The 27,724-nt window shown below is 44.9% G+C and overlaps 1 protein-coding gene across 1 annotated transcript; it reads left to right on the top strand.

The window, feature by feature from the left end:
• Positions 1 to 27,724, top strand: MRPS14 (mitochondrial ribosomal protein S14). Its single transcript, XM_078641950.1, has 3 exons — positions 1 to 120; positions 954 to 1,121; positions 27,077 to 27,724. The coding sequence occupies exons 1-3, from the start codon at positions 76 to 78 to the stop codon at positions 27,257 to 27,259; spliced, it is 396 nt and encodes a 131-aa protein (XP_078498076.1). The 5' UTR covers positions 1 to 75; the 3' UTR covers positions 27,260 to 27,724.

Genomic DNA, 27,724 nt, shown 5'->3' with positions numbered 1-27,724 from the left:
CCGGCGCTTGTGCTGTGGCTCAAGTCCTTTCTTTACTTCTTAAGTTCGAACTGGCTAGGGTTTGGAGGTGAAAATATGGCACTGGCGGTCGCGAGCCGTATGTTGCTGGGAGCATGCCAGGTGAGATTGGGTTAGGGTCTCTATTACAGACCTCCACCTAAAGAGGTATGCCCATGCGTTTTATTTCATCACAAACATTAAGGGTTTTGTCGCTGTAGTATGCATTGGTGCGGATCTTGGGTTTCCATAAGCAGTCAGCTCGTATCGTAAATTCAAACAGGAAAAGCATATGTATACTTATAGCATATGATTTTTCTAAGTAAAGATCATTCGGTGTACGTCATCTATTTTTGTGTCCCTGGGCTTCACCCCACCTCCCCAAGCATATCTACCTCATTCCATGCCTAAAAACTGATCTGCGACCTTCTTGCCACATTTGTACTTCCCTTCACCACTGACATCCTCTCTCCCTTCTAACATTAATAACTCCTCTCCTGACCTACTCTTTTCTCAGTATGTGCACTCCACTACTTGTATGCATGCATCTCTACCTCCGTCCACCCCTTAGCTGCTACTCTCTTCCTACATGCGTACCTAACGCTACCCTTTTCCTGCAAATATACATACTTCTGACGACTCCCACTCCTCTTTTTAGGTGTAGACGCGTCACACATCTTTTATCTAGCATTTATACCTCACTACACCTCTCTCCTGCACAGAGGTCCAATTCTTGATTCCTCTCTCCAAGCCTGATATTCTGGTTTGCATTTGGAATTCATATCCTGAATAGTATGTGTTCCCCAAACCCTGACTGACACCTTTCGCCCCTGCATATACGCCTCGGCGAGATTCATTGCCATAATTGTGTGAATAAACGTTCTCTCGTCAGAGACGTTGACTCGGATTATACTTAGTTTTATAGACTAATAGCTCAGTATATTTTCTGATTTCAGCTTTTTCCATGGCCGAAGCCATCCAGTCTGGTCCCAGTGCGAGGCTATTACGTGAATTGGAGGATGCTTAGAGATGTGAAGAGGAGAAAGATGGCCTTTGAATATGCTGATGAGAGGCTAAGAATTAATGCCATTCGGAAAAACAACATCCTTCCTCGGGAGCTACAGGTAAAAAGCCCCATCTAATGCCTGCTGTGACGGATTTCCCCTATCTATGAATCACGGGCTCAGGAATATCAACTGTCCCATCCCCCTATGAGCTATGAAAAAAAAGAGAGTTGCTCTAAATCGAAAGCACCACGTGGCAGATTTACAAGCCTCTTGCGCTGCCAGTACGTCACTTTTTGTGACACACTGGCAGCGCATTTCCTTGCCCCATATTTACAAGAACAGGAAAAGCCACCCTGCGTGGCTTTTCCTGTCCTTGTAAATATGGCCCCTTTACACGCAGCACTTTGCGTGAAAGGGGTGTTCAATGGGTGTTGCTGTGGGTGTTCCCGCACAACACCCATGGAACGAGACACATTTCCAGATTTACGAGGAATCGTAAACCTGGAAATGCGTCAGTATGCTAGCGAGGCGCAACGTGGAGAAATGTTTTAATTTCTCCTAGTTTATTTCCCTCTTTCAATGTGGGCTGCATTCTACAGCACGCATTGAAAGAGGAAAATGCCTGTAGTTATTGTTTGAGAACCTTCCTGCACAAAAACAATCTCCCAATGGTGCAAGGCTGCCTGCGCCGGTGCATGGCAGCTGTTTGTGGGGACAGCACAGGAATGCAACATATCATTGTACATATGTTGCATTCCTGTGCTCTGAAACTGCAGCAGTGTGGTGCAGCCAAAGGGCTTGCGGTGCCGCGCTGTGGCACTTTCTTGTAGATCTGCCCACACATATTCCCAGTCCTGCCGTTTTTCACTCACAGCATTGAAACAAAGATGGTATCTGAGACATTCATTACCTACCTCGTCTATCTTCCTTGCCACATTCCTGACAAGTTGTGCTATCTGTAGCTCGCACAGTGTTTCACTCATCTAAAAAAAAAAAGTAAGCCCCAACCCTCCCTTTTTTTTTTTTTTTTTGTTTGTTTGTTTGTTTGTTTGTTGTTGTTGCAGTTTTATGTAGCGTGAACTCGATGCAAAGGTATTGGAGCGCCTTACATGACCACCTGTTAGATTCCACAAGGACACTATCACATAACTATAAGCATGGAGCTAACTCTTAATGCTTCCTGTTTTTTTAATTTATTTTGTGGCTCATCGTTGGTGTTTCATTGCAAATAAAGTGCCCCTCTTTTTAATTTCTTTCTGTTGATTGCTGTAACCTGCCGTAGCAGATGCATTCATGGTACCTTGGATTTATTGGTATTCGGCCCCCAATGCTTAGCAATTGGAGGACAGCCCCAACATGTTTATGTACGCTCGGTGAAGCGTTGTCACACTGTCTCCTTACTGAGCTGGGTGCAGCATTGGGTTGGCTCACCGTTGCTTGCCAACGCTTCCAAGTGGGTAGTGATCCCACCAGCTTATTTAAATGCGTGTTTTCGGTTCTCTTTGTGTTTCAACATGGAGAGAAAAGGTGCATCTAAAAGTAAGCATTTGGGGGTGTCCTTAGGAAAGGAAGAACCTAGTCCTGGTCTGGGCTTCCTACGATCTGAAAATGCTGCAATTAATGATCATTTAAGCAGTGGAATCTGCTTTTGCTCCTCAGGAAGGTGCTCTGTTAGCCAACACTCCCAGGGCCTCTTGTTCTGCTGACCCCGATTCTGACAAGTCTGGGGATGAAGAAGTCAGAGGAAGATCTGTTCAGGGCTCTGATTTAAAATACCCTTTGGCCTATGTTGGGGAGAATCTCTTTTCCTGATAATGGGGCCCAGGTGGAGGATGGTGATATCTTCCTTCAGTATCGTAAGCTGGATCCAGAATCTCCCTATGAATCAGGACATCTGGTGACTGTTGAGTAGAGAATGGTCAGATATGAAAAAAAATGTTTTTCCTCCCTTTCTCTCCAAAGGTATCCACTTCAAATTTTGTAGAGGAATTTCCTTCTTCAGCAAGGGTTGATTCCTTGATGGCGGGTCACACTTCCAGTGGCTCCATCATTTCAGAGGACGCTTCTCCACCAGATCCAAGTAGATAACAAGCATTTACAATGCAACGGTCTCGGCAATATTATAGGTAGAGCTATTAGAATTGCTCATTATTTTTTTATCTTTTTTGTATCCCTAAATAAATGGCATTGTCATTTGTATTGGCATTAGCTTTGTTTTTTGCATATGTGATACCTATTGCATTAGCAGAGAGAGAGTGAGGTAGTGAGATAGAGAGAGCGAGTGAGGTATTGAAATAGAGAGAGAGAGAGGTAGTGAGAGAGAGTGAGGTAGTGAGATAGAGTGAGGTAGTGAGGGAGAGGGATGTTGTGAGGTGAGATATAAGCATAGAGTGATGTTGTGATGTAGTGAGATAGAGAAAGAGGTAGTGAAAGAGAGTGAAAGTGAGTTAGTGAGATAGAAAGAGTGAGGTAGTGAGATAGAGAGTGATTGAGGTAGTGAGTTAGAGAAAGAGAGTGAAGTTGTGAGGTTGTGAGCTAGAGAGTGAGGTAGTGAGAGAGTGAGGTAGTGATGTTTTGAGAGAGAGAAGTTGTGAGGTAGTGAGAGAGTGGAGTAGTGAGGTAGAGAGTTATGTAGTGAGAGATAGGTAGTGAGCGACAGAGAAAGTGAGGTAGTGAAAGAGTGAGGTAGAGGGATGTTCTGAGGTAGTGAGATAGAAACAGTGAGTGAGTTTGTGAGGTAGTGAGAGAGACAGAGTGAGGTAGTGAAAGAGAGTGAAAGTGACTTAGTGAGATAGAAATAGAGAGAGTGAGGTAGTGAGAGAGAGAGTGAGGTAGTGAAAGAGTGAGTTAGTGATGGAGAGTGATTTTTGGTGGTAGTAAGATAGAAACAATGAGTGATGTTGTGACGTAGTGAGATAGAGAAGGATTGAGGTAGTTTAAGAGAGAGTGAAAGTGACTTAGTGAGATAGAAAGAGAGAGAGTGAGTTAGTGAGATACAGAGTGACATAGTGAGTTGGAGAGAGAGAGAGTGAACTTGTGAGCTAGTGAGATAGTGAGTCAGCGAGAGAGTGTTGTAGTTATTTTTTGAGTGAGTGACTTGTGTTATAGTTAGGTAGTGAGAGTGATATCGAAATAGAGTGATGTTATGGAGAGAGTTAGTGAGAGTGAGATAGTGTTATAGATTTAACTTGAGTAGTGATGTAGTTATTTTTGTTTTGTGGGAGAGTGAAGTAGATATAGAGTGAGGTAGTGAGAGAGAGTGAGGTAGTGAAAGAATGAGGTAGTGAGAGTTGTTGTGCTGTATTGAGATTGAAACAGAGCGATGTTGTGAAGTAGTGAGCTAGAGTGAGGTAGTGTATGAGAGAGTAAAAGTGAGTTAGTGTATTTGAGAGAGAGAGAGAGTGCGGTAGTGAGATAGAGAGAGAGTGAAGTTGTGGGGTAGTGAGAGTGATGTAGTGAACTTTAGAGAGAGTGTGTCGTGATATAGTGAGAGAGAGATAGTGAGATAGAAATAGAGTGAGGTAGTATATAGAGAGAGTGTGAGGTAGTGAGATAGAGAGAGTGAAGCAGTGAGTTAGAGAGAGAGAGTGAAGTTGTGAGGTAGTGAGAGAGTGTTGTGAATTTTTGAGAGAGTGTCGTGATATAGTGAGGCAGTGAGAGTGAGATAGTAATAGATAGAGTTAGGTAGTGATGTAGAGAGAGTGAGGTAGTGAGATAGAGAGAGTTAAGTTGTGAAGTAGTGTGTTAGAGAGAGAGTTCCTGTGGTAGTGATATTGTGATGCTGTGAGAAAGAGAGAGTTGAGTAGTGAGGTAGAGATTGAGGTAGAGAGAGAGTGAATGAGAGATAGTGTAGTAGTGTGAGAGATAGTGAGTTAGTGAAAGAGAGAGTGAGGTAGTGATAGAGAGAGTGAGGTAGAGAGAGAGTTCGAAGGGACGGTATAGTGGAGCTGAGGAGAGAGTGAAGGGATGGTGCAGTGAGAGGCTGAGGAGAGTGCATCAGTGAAGGGACGGTACCATAAGAGGCTGAGGAGAAAGTGCAGCAGTGAGTGATGGTGCAGTGGAGGAGTGAGGGCTGCAGCCTGGATGGGGGGCGGGGCTGAGCAGAGAGTGCAGCAATGAAGGGACGATGCAATGGGGGGCTGAGCAGAGAGTGCGTCAGTGAATGGATGGTGCAGGGAGAGGCTGAGGAGAGTGCAGCAGTGAAGGGACGATGCAATGGGGGGCTGAGCAGAGAGTGCATCAGTGAAGGGACGGTGCAAGGAGAGGCTGAGGAGAGTGCAGCAGTGAAGGGACAGTGCAGGGACAGTGCAGGGAGAGGCTGAGGAGAGAGTGCATCAGTGAAGGGACAGTGCAGGGAGAGGCTGAGCAGAGAGTGCAGCAGTGAAGGGACGGTGCAGGGAGAAGCTGAGGAGAGTGCAGCAGTAAAAGGACGGTGCAGTGGGGGGCTGAGCAGAGAGTGCAGCAGTAAAAGGACGGTGCAGTGGGGGGCTGAGCATAGAGTGCAGCAGTGAAGGGACGGTGCAGTGGGACTGAGGAGAGAGTGTAGCAGTGAAGGGATAATGCAGTGAGAGACTGAGGAGAGTGCAGCAGTGAAGGGACGGTGCAGTGGGGAGGAGGAGTGAGTGCAGCAGTGAAGTGACGGTGCAGTGAGAGGCTGAGGAGAGTGCAGCAGTGAAGGGACGGTGCAAGGAGAGGCTAAGGAGAGAGTGCAGCAATAAAGGGACGGTGCAGGGAGAGGCTGAGGAGAGAGTGCATCAGTGAAGGGCCGGTGCAGGGAGAGGCTGAGGAGAGAGTGCATCAGTAAAGGGATGGTGCAGGGAGAGGCTGAGGAGAGAGTGCAGCAGTGAAGGGATGGTGCAGTGAGAGACTGAGGAGAGTGCACCAGTGAAGGGACGGTGCAGGGAGAGGCTGAAGAGAGTGCTGCAGTGAAGGGACGATGCAATGGGAGGCTGAGCAGAGAGTGCATCAGTGAATGGACGGTGCAGGGAGAGGCTGAGCAGAGAGTGCAGAAGTGAAGGGACGGTGCAGGGAGGGGCTGTGGAGAGAGTGCATAAGTGAAGGGACGGTGCAGGGAGAGGCTGAGGCGAGAGTGCAGCAGTGAAAGGATGGTGCAGTGAGAGACTGAAGAGAGTGCAGCAGTGAAGGGATGGTGCAGTGAGAGGCTGAGGAGAGTGCAGCAGTGAAGGGACAGTACCGTGAGAGGCTGAGAGAGAGTGCAGCAGTGAGTGATGGTGCAGTGGAGGAGTGAGGGCTGCAGCCTGGATGGGGGGGCTGAGCAGAGAGTGAAGCGATGGCGCCGGGAGAGGCTGAGGAAAGTGCAGCAGTGAAGGGACGATGCAATGGGGGGCTGAACAGAGAGTGCATCAGTGAAGGGACGGTGCAGGGAGAGGCTGAGGAGAGTGCAGCAGTGAAGGGACGATGCAATGGGGAGCTGAGCAGAGAGTGCATCAGTGAAGGGACGGTGCAGGGAGAGGCTGAGGAGAGTGCATCAGTGAAGGGACAGTGCAGGGAGAGGCTGAGGAGAGAGTGCATCAGTGAAAGGTTGGTGCAGGGAGAGGCTGAGGAGAGAGTGCAGCAGTGAAAGGATGGTGCAGTGAGAGACTGAGGAGAGTGCAACAGGGAAGAGATGGTATAGTGGAGCTGAGGAGAGAGTAAAGGGATGGTGCAGTAAGAGGCTGAGGAGAGTGCATCAGTGAAGCGATGGTACCGTGAGAGGCTGAGGAGAGAGTGCAGCAGTGAGTGATGGTACAGTGGAGGAGTGAGGGCTGCAGCCTGGATGGGGGGGGGGGCTGAGCAGAGAGTGCAGCAGTGAAGCGATGGCGCAGGGAGAGGCTGAGGAGAGAGTGCAGCAGTAAAAGGACAGTGCAGTGTAAAAATAAAAATATGCCTTACCTCTAACATAAACTAAAATCAACATACATACCTGTCTGAAAAACTCCGTGCACAGCGGTGCACATCGCTGAAGGGAATCGCCACGGGCCATGTTGAACCTAGAAAAGAGAGAATAAACATAAGATTAGCAACAAAAAAAACAAAATGGCTTACCTCTGAACGAAAACAGAGACAGAGAGTGAGGTAGTGAAAGAGAGTGAAAGTGACTTAGTGAGATAGAAATAGAGAGAGTGAGGTAGTGAGAGAGAGAGTGAGGTAGATAGAGTGAGACAGAGAGAGTGAGGTAGTGAAAGAGAGTGAAAGTGACTTAGTGAGATAGAAATAGAGAGAGTGAGGTAGTGAGAGAGTGACTTAGTGATGGAGAGTGATTTTGGTGGTAGTGAGATAGAAACAATGAGTGATGTTGTGACATAGTGAGATAGAGAAGGACTGAGGTAGTGTAAGAGAGAGTGAAAGTGACTTAGTGAGATAGAAAGAGAGAGAGTGAGTTAGTGAGATAGAGAGTGACGTAGTGAGTTGGAGAGAGAGAGTGAACTTGTGAGCTAGTGAGATAGAGAGTGAGTCAGCGAGAGAGTGTTGTAGTTATTTTTTGAGTGAGTGACTTGTGTTATAGTTAGGTAGTGAGAGTGATATGGAAATAGAGTGATGTTATGGAGAGAGTTAGTGAGAGAGAGAGTGAGATAGTGTTATAGATATAATTTGAGTATTGATGTAGTTATTTTTGTTTTGTGGGAGAGTGAAGTAGATATAGAGTGAGGTAGTGAGAGAGAGTGAGGTAGTGAAAGAATGAGGTAGTGAGGGTGAGAGTTGTTGTGCTGTATTGAGATAGAAACAGAGAGATGTTGTGAAGTAGTGAGCTAGAGAGAGAGTGAGGTAGTGTATGAGAGAGTGAAAGTGAGTTAGTGTATTTGAGAGAGAGAGAGAGAGAGAGAGTGCGGTAGTGAGATAGAGAGAGAGTGAAGTAGTGAGTTAGAGAGAGAGAGTGAAGTTGTGTGGTAGTGAGAGAGTGATGTAGTGAACTTTAGAGAGAGTGTCGTGATATAGTGAGAGAGAGATAGTGAGATAGAAATAGAATGAGGTAGTATATAGAGAGAGTGTGAGGTAGTGAGATAGAGAGTGAAGCAGTGAGTTAGAGAGAGAGAGAAGTTGTGAGGTAGTGAGAGAGTGTTGTAGTGAATTTTTGAGAGTGTCATTATATAGTGAGGCAGTGAGATAGTAATAGATAGAGTGAGGTAGTGATGTAGAGAGGGTGAGGTAGTGAGATAGAGAGTGAAGTTGTGAAGTAGTGTGTTAGAGAGATAGTTACTGTGGTAGTGATATTGTGATGCTGTGAGAAAGAGAGAGTTGAGTAGTGAGGTAGAGATTGAGGTAGAGAGAGAGTGAATGAGAGATAGTATAGTAGTGTGAGAGATAGTGAGGTAGTGAGTGAGTTAGTGAAAGAGAGTGGGGTAGTGAGAGTGAGGTAGTGAGAGAGAGAGTTTGAAGGGACGGTATAGTGGAGCTGAGGAGAGAGTGAAGGGACGGTACCGTAAGAGGCTGAGGAGAGAGTGCAGCAGTGAGTGATGGTGCAGTGGAGGAGTGAGGGCTGCAGCCTGGATGGGGGGCGGGGCTGAGCAGAGAGTGCAGCAATGAAGGGACAATGCAATGGGGGGCTGAGCAGAGAGTGCATCAGTGAAGGGACGGTGCAAGGAGAGGCTGAGGAGAGTGCAGCAGTGAAGGGACGGTGCAAGGAGAGGCTAAGGAGAGAGTGCAGCAATAAAGGGACGGTGCAGGGAGAGGCTGAGGAGAGAGTGCATCAGTGAAGGGCCGGTGCAGGGAGAGGCTGAGGAGAAAGTGCATCAGTGAAGGGATGGTGCAGGGAGAGGCTGAGGAGAGAGTGTAGCAGTGAAAGGATGGTGCAGTGAGAGACTGAGGAGAGTGCACCAGTGAAGGGACGGTGAAGGGAGAGGCTGAGGAGAGTGCAGCAGTGAAGGGACGATGCAATGGGGGGGCTGAGCAGAGTGCATGAGTGAAGGGACAGTGCAGGGAGAGGCTGAGGAGAGTGCAGCAGTGAAGGGACGATGCAATGGGAGGCTGAGCAGAGAGTGCATCAGTGAATGGACGGTGCAGGGAGAGGCTGAGCAGAGAGTGCAGCAGTGAAGGGAGGGTGCAGAGTGCAACAGTGAAGGGACGGTATAGTGGAGCTGAGGAGAGTGAAGGGATGGTGCATCAGTGAGAGGCTGAGGAGAGTGCATCAGTGAAGGGACGGTACCGTAAGAGGCTGAGGAGAGAGTGCTGCAGTGAGTGATGGTGCAGTGGAGGAGTGAGGGCTGCAGCCTGGATGGGGGGGCTGAGCAGAGAGTGCAGCAATGAAGGGACGATGTAATGGGGGGCTGAGCAGAGAGTGCGTCAGTGAAGGGATGGTGCAGGGAGAGGCTGAGGAGAGTGCAGCAGTGAAGGGACGATGCAATGGGAGCTGAGCAGAGAGTGCATCAGTGAAGGGACGGTGCAAGGAGAGGCTGAGGAGAGTGCAGCAGTGAAGGGACAGTGCAGGGACAGTGCAGGGAGAGGCTGAGCAGAGAGTGCAGCAGTGAAGGGACGGTGCAGGGAGAGGCTGAGGAGAGTGCAGCATTAAAAGGACGGTGCAGTGGGGGGCTGAGCAGAGAGTGCAGCAGTGAAGGGACTGTACAGTGGGACTGAGGAGAGAGCGTAGCAGTAAAGGGATAATGCAGTGAGAGGCTGAGGAGAGTGCACCAGTGAAGGGACGGTGCAGGGAGAGGCTGAGGAGAGTGCAGCAGTGAAGGGACGATGCAATGGGGGGCTGGCCAGAGAGTGCATGAGTGAAGGGACGGTGCAGGGAGAGGCTGAAGGGAGTGCAGCAGTGAAGGGACGATGCAATGGGAGGCTGAGCAGAGAGTGCATCAGTGAAGGGACGGTGCAGGGAGAGGCTGTGGAGAGAGTGCATCAGTGAAGGGACGGTGCAGGGAGAGGCTGAGGAGAGAGTGCAGCAGTGAAGGGATGGTGCAGTGAGAGACTGAAGAGAGTGCAGCAGTGAAGGGATAGTACCGTGAGAGGCTGAGAGAGAGTGCAGCAGTGAGTGATGGTGCAGTGGAGGAGTGAGGGCTGCAGCCTGGATGGGGGGCTGAGCAGAGAGTGCAGCAGTGAAGCGATGGCGCTGGAAGAGGCTGAGGAGAGAGTGCTGCAGTGAAGGGATGGTGCAGTGAGAGGTTGAGGAGAGTGCAGCAGTGAAGGGATGGTGCAGTGAGAGGCTGAGGAAAGTGCAGCAGTGAAGGGACGATGCAATGGGGGGCTGAACAGAGTGCATCAGTGAAGGGACGGTGCAGGGAGAGGCTGAGGAGAGTGCAGCAGTTAAGGCGACAATGCAATGGGGGCTGAGCAGAGAGTGCATCAGTGAAGGGACGGTGCAGGGAGAGGCTAAGGAGAGTGCATCAGTGAAGGGACAGTGGAGGGAGAGGCTGAGGAGAGAGTGCATCAGTGAAAGGATGGTGCAGGGAGAGGCTGAGGAGAGAGTGCAGCAGTGAAAGGATGGTGCAGTGAGAGACTAAGGAGAGTGCAACAGTGAAGAGACGGTATAGTGGAGCTGAGGAGAGAGTGAAGGGATGGTGCAGTAAGAGGCTGAGGAGAGAGTGCAGCAGTGAGTGATAGAAATAAACATAAGATTAGCAAAATAAACCAAATGCCTTACCTTAACTGAAAAACAGCAGCATACATACCTGTCTGAACCACTTCGTGCACAGCAGTGCACACAGCTGCACGGAGACGCCACGGGCCATATTGGACCTGAAAAACAAAGAAATAAACATAAGATTAGCAAAATAAACAAAATGCCTTACCTTAACTGAAAAACAGCAGCATACATACCTGTCGGAACAACTTCGTGCACATTGGAGCACACAGCTGCACGGAGACGGCACGGGCCATATTGGACCTGAAAAACAAAGAAATAGACATAAGATTAGCAAAATAAACAAAATGCCTTACCTTAACTGAAAAACAGCAGCATACATACCTGTCTGAACCACTTCGTGCACAGCAGTGCACACAGCTGCAGGGAGACGCCACGGGCCATATTGGACCTGAAAAACAAAGAAATAAACATAAGATTAGCAAAATAAACCAAATGCCTTACCTTAACTGAAAAACAGCAGCATACATACCCGTCTGAACCACTTCGTGCACAGCAGTGCACACAGCTGCACGGAGACGCCACGGGCCATATTGGACCTGAAAAACAAAGAAATAAACATAAGATTAGCAAAATAAACAAAATGGCTTACCTCTAACAGCAGCATACATACCTGTCTGAACCACTTCGTGCACAGCAGTGCACACAGCTGCACGGAGACGCCACGGGCCATATTGGACCTGAAAAACAAAGAAATAAACATAAGATTAGCAAAATAAACAAAATGGCTTACCTCCAACAGCAAAACAACAGCATACATACCTGTCTGAACCACTTCGTGCACAGCAGTGCACACAGCTGCACGGAGACGCCACGGGCCATATTGGACCTGAAAAACAAAGAAATAAACATAAGATTAGCAAAATAAACAAAATGGCTTACCTCTAACAGCAAAACAGCAGCATACATACCTGTCTGAACCACTTCGTGCACAGCGGAGCACACAGCTGCACGGAGACGCCACGGGCCATATTGGACCTGAAAAACAAAGAAATAAACATAAGATTAGCAAAATAAACAAAATGGCTTACCTCCAACAGCAAAACACCAGCATACATAACTGTCTGAACCACTTCGTGCACAGCAGTGCACACAGCTGCACGGAGACGACACAGGCCATATTGGACCTGAAAAACAAAGAAATAAACATAAGACTAGCAAAATAAACAAAATGGCTTCCCTCTAACAGCAATACAGCAGCATACATACCCGTCGGAACAACTTCGTGCACAGCGGAGCACACAGCTGCACGGAGACGACACGGGCCATGTTAAACCTGAAAAACAAAGAAATAAACATAAGATTAGCAAAATAAACAAAATGGGCCATGTTGGACCTCTAAAAGACAAAAAAAACATAAGATTATTGCAAAAGAAAAGATAGCTTACCTCAAACTGCAAAAGAGCCGCGGATCGGAACCACTCCGTGCACAGCGGTGCACATCGCTGCAGGGAGACGCCACGGGCCATGTTGGACCTAGAAAAAAGAAAAGAAACATAAGATTAGCCTAAAAAAACAAACATGGCTTACATCTAAACGAAAACAACAACATACTTACCCGTTTCAAGAGCTTCGTAACAGCGACTTCTAGCAGAGACGATCAGGGGAAAATAGCATTTAGAATGCTACGGCCATTTTTGGACTTGGGGGCGTGGTTTTGAAGTTCTGAGTGACAGACAACGTCACTGTCTAAAGAACATCAAAAATGACACCCCCAAATCTGAAAAGGACGGGGCTACATCGGAGTGACGGATCTCTCCTCCAATGGCTGGCCTCCGTTTTGGAAGCCAGCCAATAGGGAAGAGACGGGGCAAGGAGGCGGGATCTACTGAGCTACTAAGAGACATTAAATCTCCGACCCCAGACTGCGCAAGCGCAGCCTTTAGGTCCTCGACCTAAAAAGGTAGCGGGGGCCATTATGAGAGCCTATTCTGCTAGAACTTTGCTATCCTATCTGTGGTATACACAACGTATGTCGTTCAGTCCTTGCTGTATGACTTACAGGACTTGCCAAAGGAGCTGCAGGACGGAGGAGAGGAAACTTCCAAATGATCAGTCATGGCACAGGAAGTGACATTGCTATTAGATATGACCTTTGATTCCCTATAAGCTGCTGCAGTGGCCTCAGGTTCTGCCATCCCAGCAAAACAACACATTTGCATGTGGATCTGGAAAGCAGACAATTCTCAAAAGACTCTTCTGTCTCGCATTCCTTTTCATGGTACCAAACTCTTCAGTTCTCTGCTGGAAGATTTGGTGAATAAATCGGCGGAGGATCGTAAATTGCTTATGCCAGGTGAGCCCTCAATCTAGAGGGAGAGGTTTTGGTTCCGCAGTCTTTTGGGGGGGAGGGAGGGGGGGATGTTGGTTATGGGAGGGTTGTCTCCTGCAACCAATCCAAAGGCAGCCCTGTTCAAAGAGCTGTGGGTGGAAGAATGATTGCTTTTTACTCGGCTTGGGGGAAAAGATGTGCCAGATGCATGGGTCCTCGTTGGTGAGAGAAGGATACAGAATAAAATTCTCATCTTCTCCAAGTGACTTCCTCATCCAAAATCCAACTCCACACAAACAAGGCAAATTGCATGCCCTGCAGAAGGGAATCGTGGACCTACTTGTGAAGAATGCTATTGTGTCCGTTCCAAACAAATAATGGGGCAAGGAATGTTTTTCTCTGATGTTTTTGGCCGAAAAGACACCAGGAGGCTTCCGTCCAGTCCTCTATCTCAAACAAGTGAACCTTTTATATCCGTCATCGAAGGTTGAAGATGGTGAGTTTGCAGGACATTGTTCCCCTCGTGTCTCCTGTCATGTTTCGGGCCTCAGTAGATTTAATAGATGCCTATTTTCACTTTCCTATTCATCCCTCTTATCAGAAGTTCCCTGGTTTTCTTCTCGGAATCATCATTTTCTATTCTGTGTTCTTGTTTACAAAAACTCTTACTCCTCTGGTGGAAAACCTACATTATTTAGGTCGATAGCTCTTTCCCTATTTGGATGCTTGGCTAATCTGCAACACTTCTTTTTCTAAGGCTCGTCAAATAGTCTCGCTGATTTGCAACCGCCTAGAGAGCAATGGTTTCCTCCTGAACCCAGGAAATCCTTCTTGTTGCCTTCTTTTCATCAGCGGTACAAAAGGGGGTGGTGATGGACGGAGCATCAGAACCAATCAAACACTCACACCCAGTCAAAAGATCTGGGTTTGATCCATCACCGTTCTTTAGCCCACTCTGCCACCCCAGTTCAGACATGGCTATATGCAAATCAGTCTGACCCTGTGCCTCATGGGAACAGTCCAGCCCAAACTGCCAAGCCATGCCTTCCCTGGACCGGAAACAAGCTTCCGAGGACCCTCTGAACTGGGGTGGCAGAGTGGGCTAAAGAACGGTGATGGATTAAACCCAGATCTTTTGACTGGGTGTGAGTGTTTGATTGGTTCAGATGCTCCGTCCATCACCACCCCCTTTTGTACCGCTTTTGGCCGCCATAAGTGTGGCAGGGTATGCTCAGACGTGAGTCCCTTGCTCACTTTGCCACTGGATTCAAGCAAGCCGGGCTGAAGACGGCTGTAATTCCAGAAACCGGTCCTCAGAAGCTTGTTTCCGGTCCAGAGAAGGCATGGCTTGGCAGTTCGGGCTGGACTGTTCCCATGAGGCACAGGGTCAGACTGATTTGCATATAGCCATGTCTGAACTGGGGTGGCAGAGTGGGCTAAAGAAAGGTGATGGATTAAACCCAGATCTTTTGACTGGGTGTGAGTGTTTGATTGGTTCAGATGCTCCGTCCATCACCACCCCCTTTTGTACCGCTATTCATTAGGCCCTGTTCGATACTCTGATCGGAAAGGCCTTCCCAGAGGCACATCAGCAGAGGCTAATAACCCAGCTCTCACCCCTCTTATCCTTTCCACAAGTCCCGGTTTTGTGTACAGAGGGGTATGGCAGCCTCGCTATTCTTTGTGCTTTGGGCTCGCCTTCACTTGTACCACCTAGTGTCTCATCTCCTGTGGGATCCCAGCTCACAGGATTACAATTCTGTTGGTCCAGTCTCTCCAGTGGTGTTTCCAAACTGCAGCTGTAGTTGTAAGTTCTGAACCTGAGCAAGGGGTTCTGCTCTCTACTCTAATTCCTCAGACAATCAAGACTGTTGCTAGCAGTCTCGGCTGGGGAGCAACTTTGGGGAATTCTTTTGCTCTAGGTCTGTGGGCTATGTCGCAAGCCAGATAATCATCCAATTGGCGGGAACGTTCAGTGATTCACTGAGATCTCTAGTTATTCTACCCTCTAATTGATGGCTTTCCAGTCCAGAACAGACAATTAGGTGGCTCAGGCCTATGTGAATCATCTGGGTGGAAACAGAGAAAGAGATTGGGTCAAGGGAAACTTGATGTCATGGAAAGCAATCTGTCTTCCGTAGCGGGAGGATGGGCTTGCGGACCTCCTTAGTCTACTATCCCCCTCCTCATCTCTTTCCCTTTCTCTCTTTCAGGAGAACACAGATAGGTTTGGTTTCCCTGTTTGCATGTATGAAAATGCCCTTCTTCCCAACTTTTGCTACCTTCTTCCTCACCAGGGTGCCTGAGGGACGGAAGCAATGAGTTTCCTATAGTCTCAGGGTCTTCGTCTTCGTTCTAGCTTAAATACAGAGGGAGATGGTTGAGGTTTTTTGGGTGGTACCACCTGGGAGAGGCAACCTTGGTTTCCCTGTCCTACATCTCGCAGTTCAGCCTCCCTGGTTCAGCCTCCCTGGTTATTTCCTCCTGTTCCTTCTCCTCTCTATTTTACAATCCTCCTGTAGAGCTCTCCTCACTGTCTGCCTCTGGGTGTTTGTTGATTGAAAAGTGGAGATTGGAATCACTGGGTGTTCTCCTGACATAGCTATATGTATTTAGAATTCAAGGGAGTCCAGCACTCTGAAGGTCTATAAGCATTACTGGAGTAGTTTCTACAAATAATGTTCTTCCAGGGTTTTGCTTCCAATCTCATGTGAGGGCAGGAGCCTTTTGGAATTACTTTGAGATGGTTTTCTCTTGGGGATAGGTGTTTTAACATGGAGAAGACAGTAGGCTGCTATTAAGGCTTTAGGGGACCTTGATATTTTACAGTTGAGTCTCTGGGCTCTAGACTTCTGTGTAGTTTCCATTTGAGAAGCCAGTAGTTCATAATCTAGTTCCTCCTTGGAAACTCTCACTAGTGTTGGCTTTTCTTCAGGGGGCTCTCTCTTCGGTTCATCGAAAATAACTTACTTTGATTATTTATTTTCCTTGTGGTAATTTCCTCAGGTGATAGATATGAGGACATTGGGGCTATTCTGTAGCATGAGCCATTTTTGAAGAGTTTACCAGATAAGGTGGTCCTCAGGCCAAATCGTTTGTTTCTTCTCAAAATATCGTCTTTTCATGTTTCTCAAGATCTTGTTCTTCTTTCTATCACTTTCCATTCTCTGATCATGAGGTTCTCTGGCATTTATTAGATCTTGTCAGAGCTTTGACTATTTAGAAAGGACATCTTTCTTTCAGAAGGGTAATTTTCTCTTCATTTCTTTTGGTTTGGGCAACAGAGGCCAATGCCCAATGATTTCCACCTAAAGTAGTTGGTTAAAGTTTTTTCCTTGCCTAACAATAACGCAGGTTTAGCTTTTCCTGCTGTTATTCATGGGCACCGCACTACAGGTGTTTCTTCCTTCAGGGTTTATTTTATAGACATTTGTGTGGCTACTATGTGGTCTAGTCTACACAAGTTCTTTTCATATTATAAGCTAAGAATGGAAGTATCGTTTTCAAACTGCTTTTGGTTCTGCTGTTCTTTTCGCAGATGAATATTTATGGTTTTTGATTGTGTTCAGTTTTCAGTTAACACTACGTGTCACAGAAACCTCGTCAAGCCAGATCTTTACATAAACGCACTATTTATGCTGTACTTCTGATCTTGGTTGAACTGTCTGATTTATAAGAATTTGCTTCTGTTGGCTTATTCAGAGGTCATTCGTCCTGATTTTATTTTCTTTTTTTCTTTTTTATTTTTTTTATTAAAGAACCAGTATCAGCATAAGACAATACACTTAACATAGGAAAATTGAATAAAATATATACATTAAGGACCAGTAAAATAATAATGGTAGAACGAATAACAGAAATGATATACAAGAATTAGATAACAAAAGAACAAATATGCTGGAGGATTTTAACAAAAAGCTAATAACATAAATCGACTAAATCCCATTTATCTCACCCAATTTCACTAGGAAATAAACCTTCTTTCCAAATAGAAATTGGACGCCATAGTTCTTCACCACGAAGTTTTGTTTTAAATCCCCTATTGGCGAATATTGCAGATTCATAATTAAAGACGGCTAGAAAACGAGTTAACCACATTTGAAAACTAGGGGGAAGATCATCCTTCCAGCGGGCAGATATAATTAATCTCAGTACTGCTGTGCCTATAAATATTAATCTTTGTTCAGATTTAGTTAACTTTAACGAGCCATCATATCCCAGCACATATAGGGTGTCGGATTCAGGAAGTTTATGATGGAAAATTTTCTCCCAAAATGAGGCAATCATATTTTTAATGAGAAGAAGTTCAGGGCAGGTACTAAACATGTGAGTTAATGTCGCTGTGCCCTGCGAGCAACGTGGGCATAAATCGGTCTCCCTTTTACCCCACGTGAATAGTTTGGCCAGGGTAAAATAAAGATCATATATTGTTTTATACAGTTGTGCCCTTAAATTACTGGCCATAAACAAGTTATTGCTCATATCTAGTACTTCATCTATATCCACATCAGGGTTGTTTAATTTCACCGCCCATTTAGTTTCTGTTTTCTCTATATCATCGTTAATATTTGTTAAAAGTATATCATAGAGTGTTCCAATCCTAGTTTTTGAGGTAGTACATGCTTCAATTAGATCATTCTTCTGGAGACTGATTAAGTCCCTTTTTATTTTTAATTTCGCATGAAGCTGAGCAAATTTGAGAAAGTCCCCTTCAGAAAGACCACATTTTATTTTTAGATCTTGAAACGTAGTGTGTGAACCATTTACCCATATATCTTTAACTGTTCTTATGCCCAATCTTTGCCATTTCTTAGCCGTATGATCAAAATCAAGACCAGAGGTAATGGTGGATTGGAACAGAGGGGTGTATCGGTTAATTTTGCCTATCTGCATATGTTTGAGTACTTTATTCCAAATTATCCAGGCGCTTTTAACAATTTCACCCTTAAATTGTTTATAATAGGTATTTTCGGTCTTTCTTAATAAAAGGCCGCTAGCTTCTTGGCCAAGTACAAGTTCATAAATTGTAGGGATTGTGGCATTAATTGTTCCAACAGCAGAGGGTGATTCTAGGATCATTGGTTTTAGATGTTTTAAAAAGGCTGCCCAATGATACAAGATAATATTCGGTGCCGCAAGCCCACCTCTATTGAAAGGAATGGATAGATAGGATAGTGAACGTCTGATTTTCCCATATTGTCAGACAAATTTAGATATAAGCTTGTTAATTGACATAAGTATCTTAGGATCTACAAATAGAGGAATTGATCGAAAAAGATATAGGCATCTCGGTAATATATTCATTTTCAAATAGTTCACCCTACCAATAATTGAAAGGTATAATCCATTTACCCTGTCCAAATCTGTCTTGATCTTATCTATAAGTGGATCAAAGTTGTTTTTAACTAGGATCTTGGTATTGATTGACATGATCACTCCAAGATATGTAGCTGTTTTGGCTCTTCTTGTATCCAAACATAAAGTGTTATCGTGCACAGTACAATGGTTTTTCCCCTATTAAGAGAATAACCCGAGTAGTTACCATATTGCCAGCTGTTCAATTTCGTGCGGTGCTTCTATCGGGTGAGATGTTAATACCGCGATGTCATCAGCGTATGCCAGAACTTTAGTTTCGTATTGATTACAGAGAATTGGCTTGATATTATTATTTTCTAACAATTTTAAAATAAGGGGATTAATATAGAGGGCGAAGAGTAGAGGTGAGCAGGGGCACCCTTGTCTTGTACCTCTAGCAATGTTAATATATCCGGATTCCAAACCTGACAGTGATATTCTTGCTTTAGGTTGACGATACATGGATTTTATAGATTTGAGGAATTTAGGGCCGAAATTAAGACGTGCCATGGCAACCCACAAAAAGTTCCATGAAACACGATCGAAGGCTTTCTCAGCGTCAAGCAGGATCATAGACATCTGGCCCCACGTGACCGACATGGCATCAAAAAGGGCAATAGCCCGACGGGTATGATCGGTGGTCCCTTTTCCCGGAACGAAGCCATGCTGCCACAGAGAAACCAGGTGCCCAATGATCCCGCTGAGTCTGAGAGCCATCACCTTGGCATATAATTTAGAGTCCGAATTTATCAAAGAGATTGGGCGATACGAGGTCAGCTGCTCGGGCGATTTTCCTTTCTTAGGAAATACTATAATACTAGTCTCATCCCAAGAACAAGGGGGAATGCCATTGTACTGAACACCCAAAAACAGATCCAATAGTAGGGGGCTTAGTAGAGAACTAAGGGTTTTATAAATTTCGATTGGCAATTTGTCTGGACCTGTTGCTTTACCAGAAGATAAAAGCGATAAAGCTACCTCTACTTCATCCAATGAAATCTCGGCTTGAAGTTCTTCTTTAGTCGCGTCGTCTAATAAACTGGTGGCTGCTGAATTATTAAGAAAGCCAGACAAAAATGTATCAATATCTTCTTCCGAGTTGGTCACTTCTTCAGAATATAAGTTTTGATAATATCGTTGGAATTGTTGAATAATATCTGTCGGTTGGACATAAGTCTGTCCACCATCCACAATAGTGGTAATATTATTAGAAGCATTTTTTTGGCGAGTTCGTAATGCCAGTTGTTTACCTATTTTTTCCCCACTTTCATAGGCTTTCTTTCTATAAGCTCTATAGGTTTGGGCGGCTTTCTGGCTAAGATCAGTGTTAAGTTCAGCTTTTAAAACCGCTACCTAAAGCCATTGATTGTTGGCTTCTTTGCCCTGATCAATCAGGGAGGTGTGCTCTAATTCAGCTTTAGCCAGTTCAGACAGCTTTGCTTCATGATAGTTTCTTGATTTGGTTTGTGCGGCATATTGAAAACTGGAGATCTCTCCTCTTAGGGCAGATTTATATGTATCCCAAACTACGTTTCTAGATGCACTGAACCGATTTATATTAAAAAACTCTTCAGTCCATTTTTTAATGTGTGATATAAATTTATTATTGGATAGTAATTTCCTGTCAAACGACCAAGATCGTTGTTGAGTAAATAGAGGAGTGGTTGTAATTGCAAGGATTAATGCATTATGGTCTGAAATTATTCTTGGGATTTTTTTAATTTTTGATTGTGGAATAAGCTCTCCAGTAACAAACATGTAGTCGATTCGAACCTGTTTTTGATGAGGATGAGAAAAGTAAGTGAATCCTTGATCGTATGAATTGTTAAGTAACCACGTATCTATTAAGCCCAGATTGCCTATAAGCCTCCTAACAGCTTTGTATACTCTGGGTTTACGACCTCGATATTTTGTTTTGGAGGTAATGTTAGATAATGGTGGTATTAATGAAATATTAAAATCCCCATACAAAACTAACGGGCCTTGCCAGGTGGCTAATTCGATCTCTAGTTCCTCAAAGATTGTGGAGTCATCTTGATTTGAACCATATACAGTACAAATGGGTATACCACAAGTGAGTTTACCAATTGCCCATCTGCCATGAGGATCTGAAAGGTGTCGTATCCCTGGTCAAGATTATTTTTTGCTAGTATTGCAACCCCCCTTATATTCGAGGTTTGTGTGGATGCAGACAGTAGATTGTACCCATTTATATTTAACCACGATTTTTTTAGTCCATGGCACATGGGTTTCTTGAAGTACATCTACTGGGTTTAATTTAAGCAGCTCAGCCAAGCGTCTTCGTTTATCCCCTGTTAAGAGCCCTCCAACATTCCAAGTTTGGATACTTAATCTACCCATTATTTATAGAAAATAGTTGTAGCATCGCCTCAAGCATATAAAGCTTTATTATACAGCAATTATCTAATTCTATTACTGTTCTGTTTAGTACCCTTTTAAGTGTCTTTTTAGCTGAAAAGTCTGGTTCTTTTTTTTCCGTTTGTGTTTCCACCCCCCCACCCTTCCCTTGAGCCCCCCCCCCCCCATTAAGTAGGCAATCAGACTCAAACAGAGTCTGGGTGATGTAGTCACAGCATAGCATCTAAGCTTCCGCTTTATAAAGTATTTAACTCATAGAATTACAAAAAAATAGAGCGAAGGAGAAGGGCGAATAGTTTGCATAATACGAGTAAAAAAAAGAATAAGCTAGAAGTGATAGACAGTAATAATAAAACAGAAATTAATACATATGTAACATCATGTAAGGATGTATTAAGCCATTAGTTAGACTATAACACGCGGCTCCTTAATCACATTTACTACATATTTAAAGAGAACAAGTATAGTTTCTATTTCATTACTATTCAGAAAAATTTTTAAGAATCTGATCTAGATAAGCCTTTGCTTTGATTTCTGATTGAAAAATTTTTGTGAGGCCACCGTATACAATTTTTAACTTTGCGGGGTTGTTGAGATACGCTTGTGCGCCTTTATGTTGAAACGGTTTGATCAGAGATCGAAGCCGCCATCGTCTTTCCACGTGGCAGAAGTCAGGTCTTGAAAAATATGAAAAATCATTGTACTGTACTTTGTGGTCAGGTCTAGCTTTATCAGCAACAATCTGTCGTACCAAAAAATTCCCAAAATAAACCAAAATAGCTCTGGGATATATCCCAGGTTTCGTAGGGATATTAAATGGCATCCGGTGAGCTCGCTGAATCTCTGCATTCAAGTTCCAATCTTTGAGGGCTGGAAGGGACCCCTCAAGTTTCTCCGGAACTCCTAAAATACGGAGGTTATTTCGACGTTGCCGGTTTTCAAACTCCTCCAACTTCCACTTAATATCAACAAGCTCGGCATCTTGAAGTTTGGCTCGCTCGGCATTCAAAATAGTTTCCTTTTCGTTTGTCACAACCCTGGCCTCTATCTCGGTGACTCTTTCACCTATCAGAGTACATGATTTAGAGAGTTGTATAACGACTCCTTGCATTTTGCGTAGTGCGGCTCGGGATCTCTTACTGTCTTGAGCAGTCTCTTCTCTATGAGCCGCAATGGCCTGCAGAATAGTCTCTACAGCTGATTGAGATACCTCCAGATTTGCTGAGGTACTTGGTGTTACAGCTGATTGTGAAAGTAGGTTAGGAACCGTCTGATTATCCTTAGGGCCCTTCTGTAATAACCTAGTGGTGGATTTAGGTCAGGTTTTAATTTTATTAATATTTGAGTCTTGTTCATCTGTACTTTCACCATAGGAACTGAGCACTAGTTCAGACTCCGATTCTGGGTCTACTGAGCCCTCCAAAGAATCAGTCTCATCCGACCACTCCTCCTGTACATTTAAACCATTCTCATCAGAGAAAGAGTAAAATTCACTAGGCTCCTTCTCCTTTTCTTCAGGTAAATAAGTCTTTAAAGAGCTTTCCCCTACTGTTGTTTGACCCAATGACTGGCTCCCAGCCAGCATATCTGAGTCCGCACAGTTATTAGTCTGTTGTAAAGGGGATGCAATCAAAAGTTCAGAGGGTGTTGTATGGAGCCTAGTAGGAGACAGTTGAATGGATTGGGCAGTCCCTGGTGGGGTTGAGTCTATTTGTACCCCCAGAATATTTTCCCCAGCCCCTGAGAAAGACATAGATTCTCGCACTGGCTCTAAGATCTGATTCGCGCTAACCGGGGCCTCCAATATATCAGAGAGAGGAATCTGAGCTGTCTCTTCAATGTTACTTACAGTTTCGGTGTTCACAGAAGGAGGTTGTAAAACAGGAGTAACACAAGTTTCTGCAGATGAAGTTTCAGAAGACTGTCCAAGCTCCGCGGCGTTGGTGGTAGGAGATAAAGTAGAAGTCTCTTTTGTCGTATTTTTCTTCTTGGAGCCACTCTGAAGACCTTTCTTGAGAAATAGATCCAAAACCGTGCCACCGGTTGAATTTAGTTTCCTTCGGGCAGCATGAAGATCTTGTCTCGCTGTTAGGTCTGAAATAGCTTGCTGGCTTCGCGTCTTGGATTTACCGGAGCTAGATAGTAAATGTGTTCCTTCATCTTCATCAAGCAGCTGGCGTTCAGCTTCCTTACCAAGAATCCTGGCTGCCTTGGCAACCCGTGCTCTGGTTGCTGCGGCGGAGGCAGAAGTCTTTGCCGGCATGTTTTAATCAAACCCGACTCAGTGCCGGATACTTTCTTCACGCTTAGCGGTTTAGTTATTTGAAACACGGGAACCGCTCCACAAAATTCTGCTGTTACTGAATGAGAGTTGCAGTCGGTAAAGGAATCCGCCGCTGCAGTGTTTCCACAATCAAGACCAGAGCAAGGTCGGCTCTGCAGCGGAGTCGGAGATTGTAGGTGAACTCCGCCCTGCAGGTCCAAGTGTGAGAGGTCAGCTGCAGCTGAGGCTGGGAGTGTCCGAGAGACTGCTCGGGGCGCTGCGGTGAAGCGGAGCAAAGCTCCTGGGATACCGAAGGACAGGAGCCGTTCGCAAGGTTCGTGAATCTCAAAGAGAAGCATAGGGATTTCTTTCGGCTTGGGCAGTTCAGTACAGGTGAATAGCAATCCCAGCTACTCGGTTTGTAGTAAGCAGAGGTTAGTAAAGGTTTATCGTAATCCTTCAGTCTATCGGCATCCTGCAGAGCTTAGACACGGTGCTGCTTACACGGTCTAGAGACAGACCGCCATCTTGCCCCACGACACTTCATCCCGTCCTGATTTTATTTTCTAAATCTGCAGTTTCATGCATGAAGCATTCTCCTTCCCATCTTCTCTTCTATGCTCACTCTTTTGTCTGTAAAACAGTGTATTTTTACTTAATACTCTTGTGGAGACAATTTTTTGCTCTGACTAAAGTTAGTTTGCCAATTCAAACCATATGATTCTATTCTATGCACCCTAGGCAAAAAATTAAATGTGGTACTCTATCCCAATTTAGCAACCAGCTGCACAGATATCTATTCAAAAATCTCACTTTTTAATACGGAGCACCCAGCCAAACATTCCTGAACCTTGTGCAGGGCATCCTGGCACTGTGCTTGTAAGCCAAGCTATCCTATCTTCTAGTAACTGGCACCAAGATGTACAAGGAAATCGCACAACGCAGTGCAGCTAGTAAAGTTGCTGCGTTGCATGAATGTGAGAAATGTCAGTTTCCAGTAGTCTCATCCCCTCAGGCCTTTCCAATTCTCTAGACCATCTTGCTTATAAGACTCCAGTCCACAGGTTGATGATCGAAAGGGCAGAGTGAAGGTCCAGGGGTTTGTCTAATTCTGTATCCTCTTCAGTTCAGGCAACTGAGAATTCGCTATTTTTACTCTAGCAGCATTGAAAGTCTTTAGGGAGTGGTATTTGGTGAAGCGATGGTTGCCTATTTCTGCTACTCTTTCTTGCCTCTTCCTACTCCCTTCCAATTTTCCAATTTATCCCTCAAATCATGAACTTTCTTCAAGACAGATTCTCTTTGGGACTTTGTTTTAACACCGTAAAAATCCAATGGGCTAAAATTAAGGCATTTAGGGCTATATGTGCGAAGCAATTTTCACAGAATCGGCCTGTTTGCAACCTGAAAAATGCTTTGGGGAATGTACAATTCCCAAATTTTGATTCAGTAACTTGTTACCGAATCGCAATTTGGGTTTTGCACTTCGGTATTGGGAAGGGGCGTGTTTAGGGAGTCTCTTCCAAATAACGAATCTCATTAGCATGTACCAATGTTTTGTGACCGGATTGTGTCGCAAAACATTCACACTTTACCACCAACTCAGTCGGTGGTAATGCATTTGCAAATTGGAAGGGGTCCTCATGGGACCCCTTCCCCTTTGTGAATGTTGGGAAAGCATTTTTAAGAGCAGGCATTGGGCTAAGGGACCACTGCCTGCTCTGATAAAAATTAAACTGAACGTTTCATTATTCATTGTTGAAGCGCGCCCATTTTCCTTTTAGGAAAACGTGCTGCATTTCAGCAACAACACAAAACATTTATTACAACCCAATCACAAACATGGTAGTCTGCTGAACTTCTTCCGATTAAATCAGGTAAACAAACGGGCAATGCCGACTCAGCCGGTCTGCGGAGTTTCTTGCACGACCGGCTGAGTCGGCATTGCCCGTTTGTTTACCTGATTTAATCGGAAGAAGGCTGACGCAAAGACTTGTGGACCGCATGACGGTCCCCCTTTTTGCCTTTACTCATGCCGGCAACCAGTTCCACTATTGATGTGATTTTTTCTCTCAACTTGGAGCCCGTGTTTACCTGCATTAATACTGAATTGTGACAACTATGGTACAACTAATCACTTACCATTCGTCCTGAATCTTGAAGCTTTTGGGAATTTTTTCCTCTGAGTACGACCACGACATCTTGCGTAGCGCAGTCTCCTTTTCATGTACAGAGCCCAGTTGGGCCTTACTCCATGAATAACACTGCCCCACCTCTCCTCCGACCCCCTGTAGATGTCCTGATGAAGACCCCGTGAAAGGACTTAACATAGCCTGTAGATAGGGGTCGAAACGTCGACGGTTGTTTCTTTCCTTGGATTTCCGGCACATGCCCCTGATATTTCTGAATGTTGTATGTGACCGTTGAATGTCATTTTTTGAACAGTTTTTCAATTTATGCCTTGAATCTGGGCTTTGCATCAGAATTTTCATGACTTTGATTGCAATACTGTAATTCAAATTTCTTGGTACTGTGTTTATTTTTCCTTGACTTGACACTCCCTTGAGCACTACCTTCCCTTCCCTTTTCTCCCTTCTTGGGGCTTCAAATTTTATGTGATTGTTACTTGCCCTTGGCAACTATATGGTGTTGATTAATAAATTACAATACCTGTAAATACAATACCTGTAAATTCTGTGTATCATTGAACTATCCAGAATATTCCTAGTGTATGTAGTTTACAATACACTTTCCTTGCGGGGACCCCCTTATATATGTACCAGTCATGGAGAATGTCTTTGGTTTTAAGGTTCGGTCTACTGTGAAGTAAAAACTAGATCTATAAATCCAGAATAAAATGTACAGTTGTCCTGCGGTTTTTTCACTTCGGTATATCTCATGTTGTAATTCCTTCCAAGAGAGAGGGATGAGGGGGTAATGCCTTGATTACTTATCGATAAAGGCATAACTAAGAGTCCATCTCTAGCTTTGATTCATTACTGTCTCCCATCATGCCAGTATGTTACGATAAAGAATGCGGAAATAAGAGAGCAAAACATAAATATGAAAACGAGTGTAACTATTACATGTCCGTGTAATAAGATTGTTTGTCCCTGATTCAAAGTCCCTGAATTGCCACTTTATAACAAATTCCCACCTATAGATGTAATTACTGGTAGGCCTTTGCGTGCGTGATCCTCATGCTTTGACAGTTGACAGGGCAAGAACGCATTTGCAACATATCTAGACTGCATGGGATTGTACTAAGGTCTGTCACATGAGCAGACAGCAGCCCACTTGACAAGGAGGTCCTTGCCTCTCCCCTAATCCCTGTGTGAAGTCTGTCATATATAATCTCCACCTTTGCCTTTGGGCTTCCTCCTTGCAGTATCTCCGGTCTTCGGCCTGCGGCCACGAAATTCCACATTAATCTAATCTCCAATAATATGACATTCTCTCGCCCTCAGGGCCCTCCTTCTCGGAACAGGATCAGCCATTCCTCTCTCCGACTGATCCCAGGTAAATTGAAGCATGCAAGTGTGAAGTCCACAGTGCTTACCCCAAAGTTCCAGTTGGTCAGGATTTACAGCTCTTGTTAGAGACTCTGCTTCTCTTACACCCACTTGCCTGAGATTCTGATTGGTCCACAATTACTGTCCATGTGATGTCAAACTGGCCCTTGTTTTTCCGGCTAAGAATGATAGAAGTACTGACTAAGTGGCTATTGTTCCTGTAGTCCGAGAACTGTAGTTCCATCCTCTGTGCGTGATACAAATGTTTTTCAGCACTGAGAAGATAAGCCAGGAAAGATCTGTGTATGTGAAACTGCAGTTTGCTGGAGAATCATGGGTGGTCCAACTGTCTGCATCCAATTTAGTAGAATAGACCACTATTCCTGCATATAAAGGTTTTCTAGGAAGGCCTATCTATGCAGTCCATGTTGGTATATATTCAATTTTCCTTATGTTTCGTAAAACTATGGTGCCTTAGTAGAGTTCTGTCCATGCCTTAGTCCTGAAATAGCATGTGGTGCTCAGGTGTGGGCTCTTAAACACCGATGAATAGAGTCTAGTGAGTGCAGAGGGTTGCTTCTACACTTCAGGTACCCAAAGACTGGGATTTTTGTAGCTTTCCAAGTGTCTTGTTAATCTGTAATCATGTGGTCCTTGGGACTGATTTTGTGAATAAAGCTTTTGGTGACTCAACTATTGTTCAAATCTTTACAGGAAGCGGCAGATAAAGAGATTGCAGCCCTGCCGCGGGATAGTTGTCCAGTTCGGATCCGGAACCGGTGTGTCCTTACTTCCCGCCCACGAGGTGTGAAACGGCGCTGGAGGCTCAGCCGGATCGTCTTCCGTCATCTAGCGGATCACAGTCAAATGTCGGGGATCCAAAGGGCCATGTGGTAACGGATACAGGACTGCGCCTTCCGTAACCATGGACAAACTATAGTTCAGGCTTTGCAGATGGAAAATGAGCAGGGACAGTCCCCAAAGGAAAGAACTGACTCAAGGCTGTGAATTAGGTTTAAAATTTCGATGAAGTTGGTGAAAATTAAAAAAAAACAGCTTTGCATTTTTAGATGAACCATTCTTACCGCAAACTGTCGCAGATATCAGTGAATGCAACAGTGCATTGAACTGCAAAATATTTTCTTACATGTGTACCTTTCCATTCAACTGTACCATTCCCTTTATTTATACACATGTTCAGTGCAGTAGGCCTCCTTGTTTTGTGGAAAATAATAACAAGATATCACCGAATGAGAGGCCCCATCTTTATTCAGATTGCACTGCTGAGGTCTTCCATTATGGGGGTGGTTTCTGATTTGTAGATTTCATGCCAATCGTTATCCTAATAAAGATGACATTCGA

This window comes from Lissotriton helveticus, chromosome 1_1 (assembly GCF_964261635.1).
Source record: "Lissotriton helveticus chromosome 1_1, aLisHel1.1, whole genome shotgun sequence".
In the NCBI taxonomy this organism is placed as follows: domain Eukaryota; kingdom Metazoa; phylum Chordata; class Amphibia; order Caudata; family Salamandridae; genus Lissotriton; species Lissotriton helveticus.
The sequence above is the reverse complement of the archived record's forward strand: the minus strand, read 5'-3'. Positions and strand labels throughout refer to the sequence as shown.

Bases quoted from the DNA above. Each gene is read 5' to 3' on its own strand.
- MRPS14 (XM_078641950.1), top strand. From the start codon at position 76: ATGGCACTGGCGGTCGCGAGCCGTATGTTGCTGGGAGCATGCCAG. The intron at 121-953 runs GTGAGATTGGGT...TTCTGATTTCAG, and splicing joins TGTTGCTGGGAGCATGCCAG to CTTTTTCCATGGCCGAAGCC. The intron at 1,122-27,076 runs GTAAAAAGCCCC...AAATCTTTACAG, and splicing joins TCCTTCCTCGGGAGCTACAG to GAAGCGGCAGATAAAGAGAT.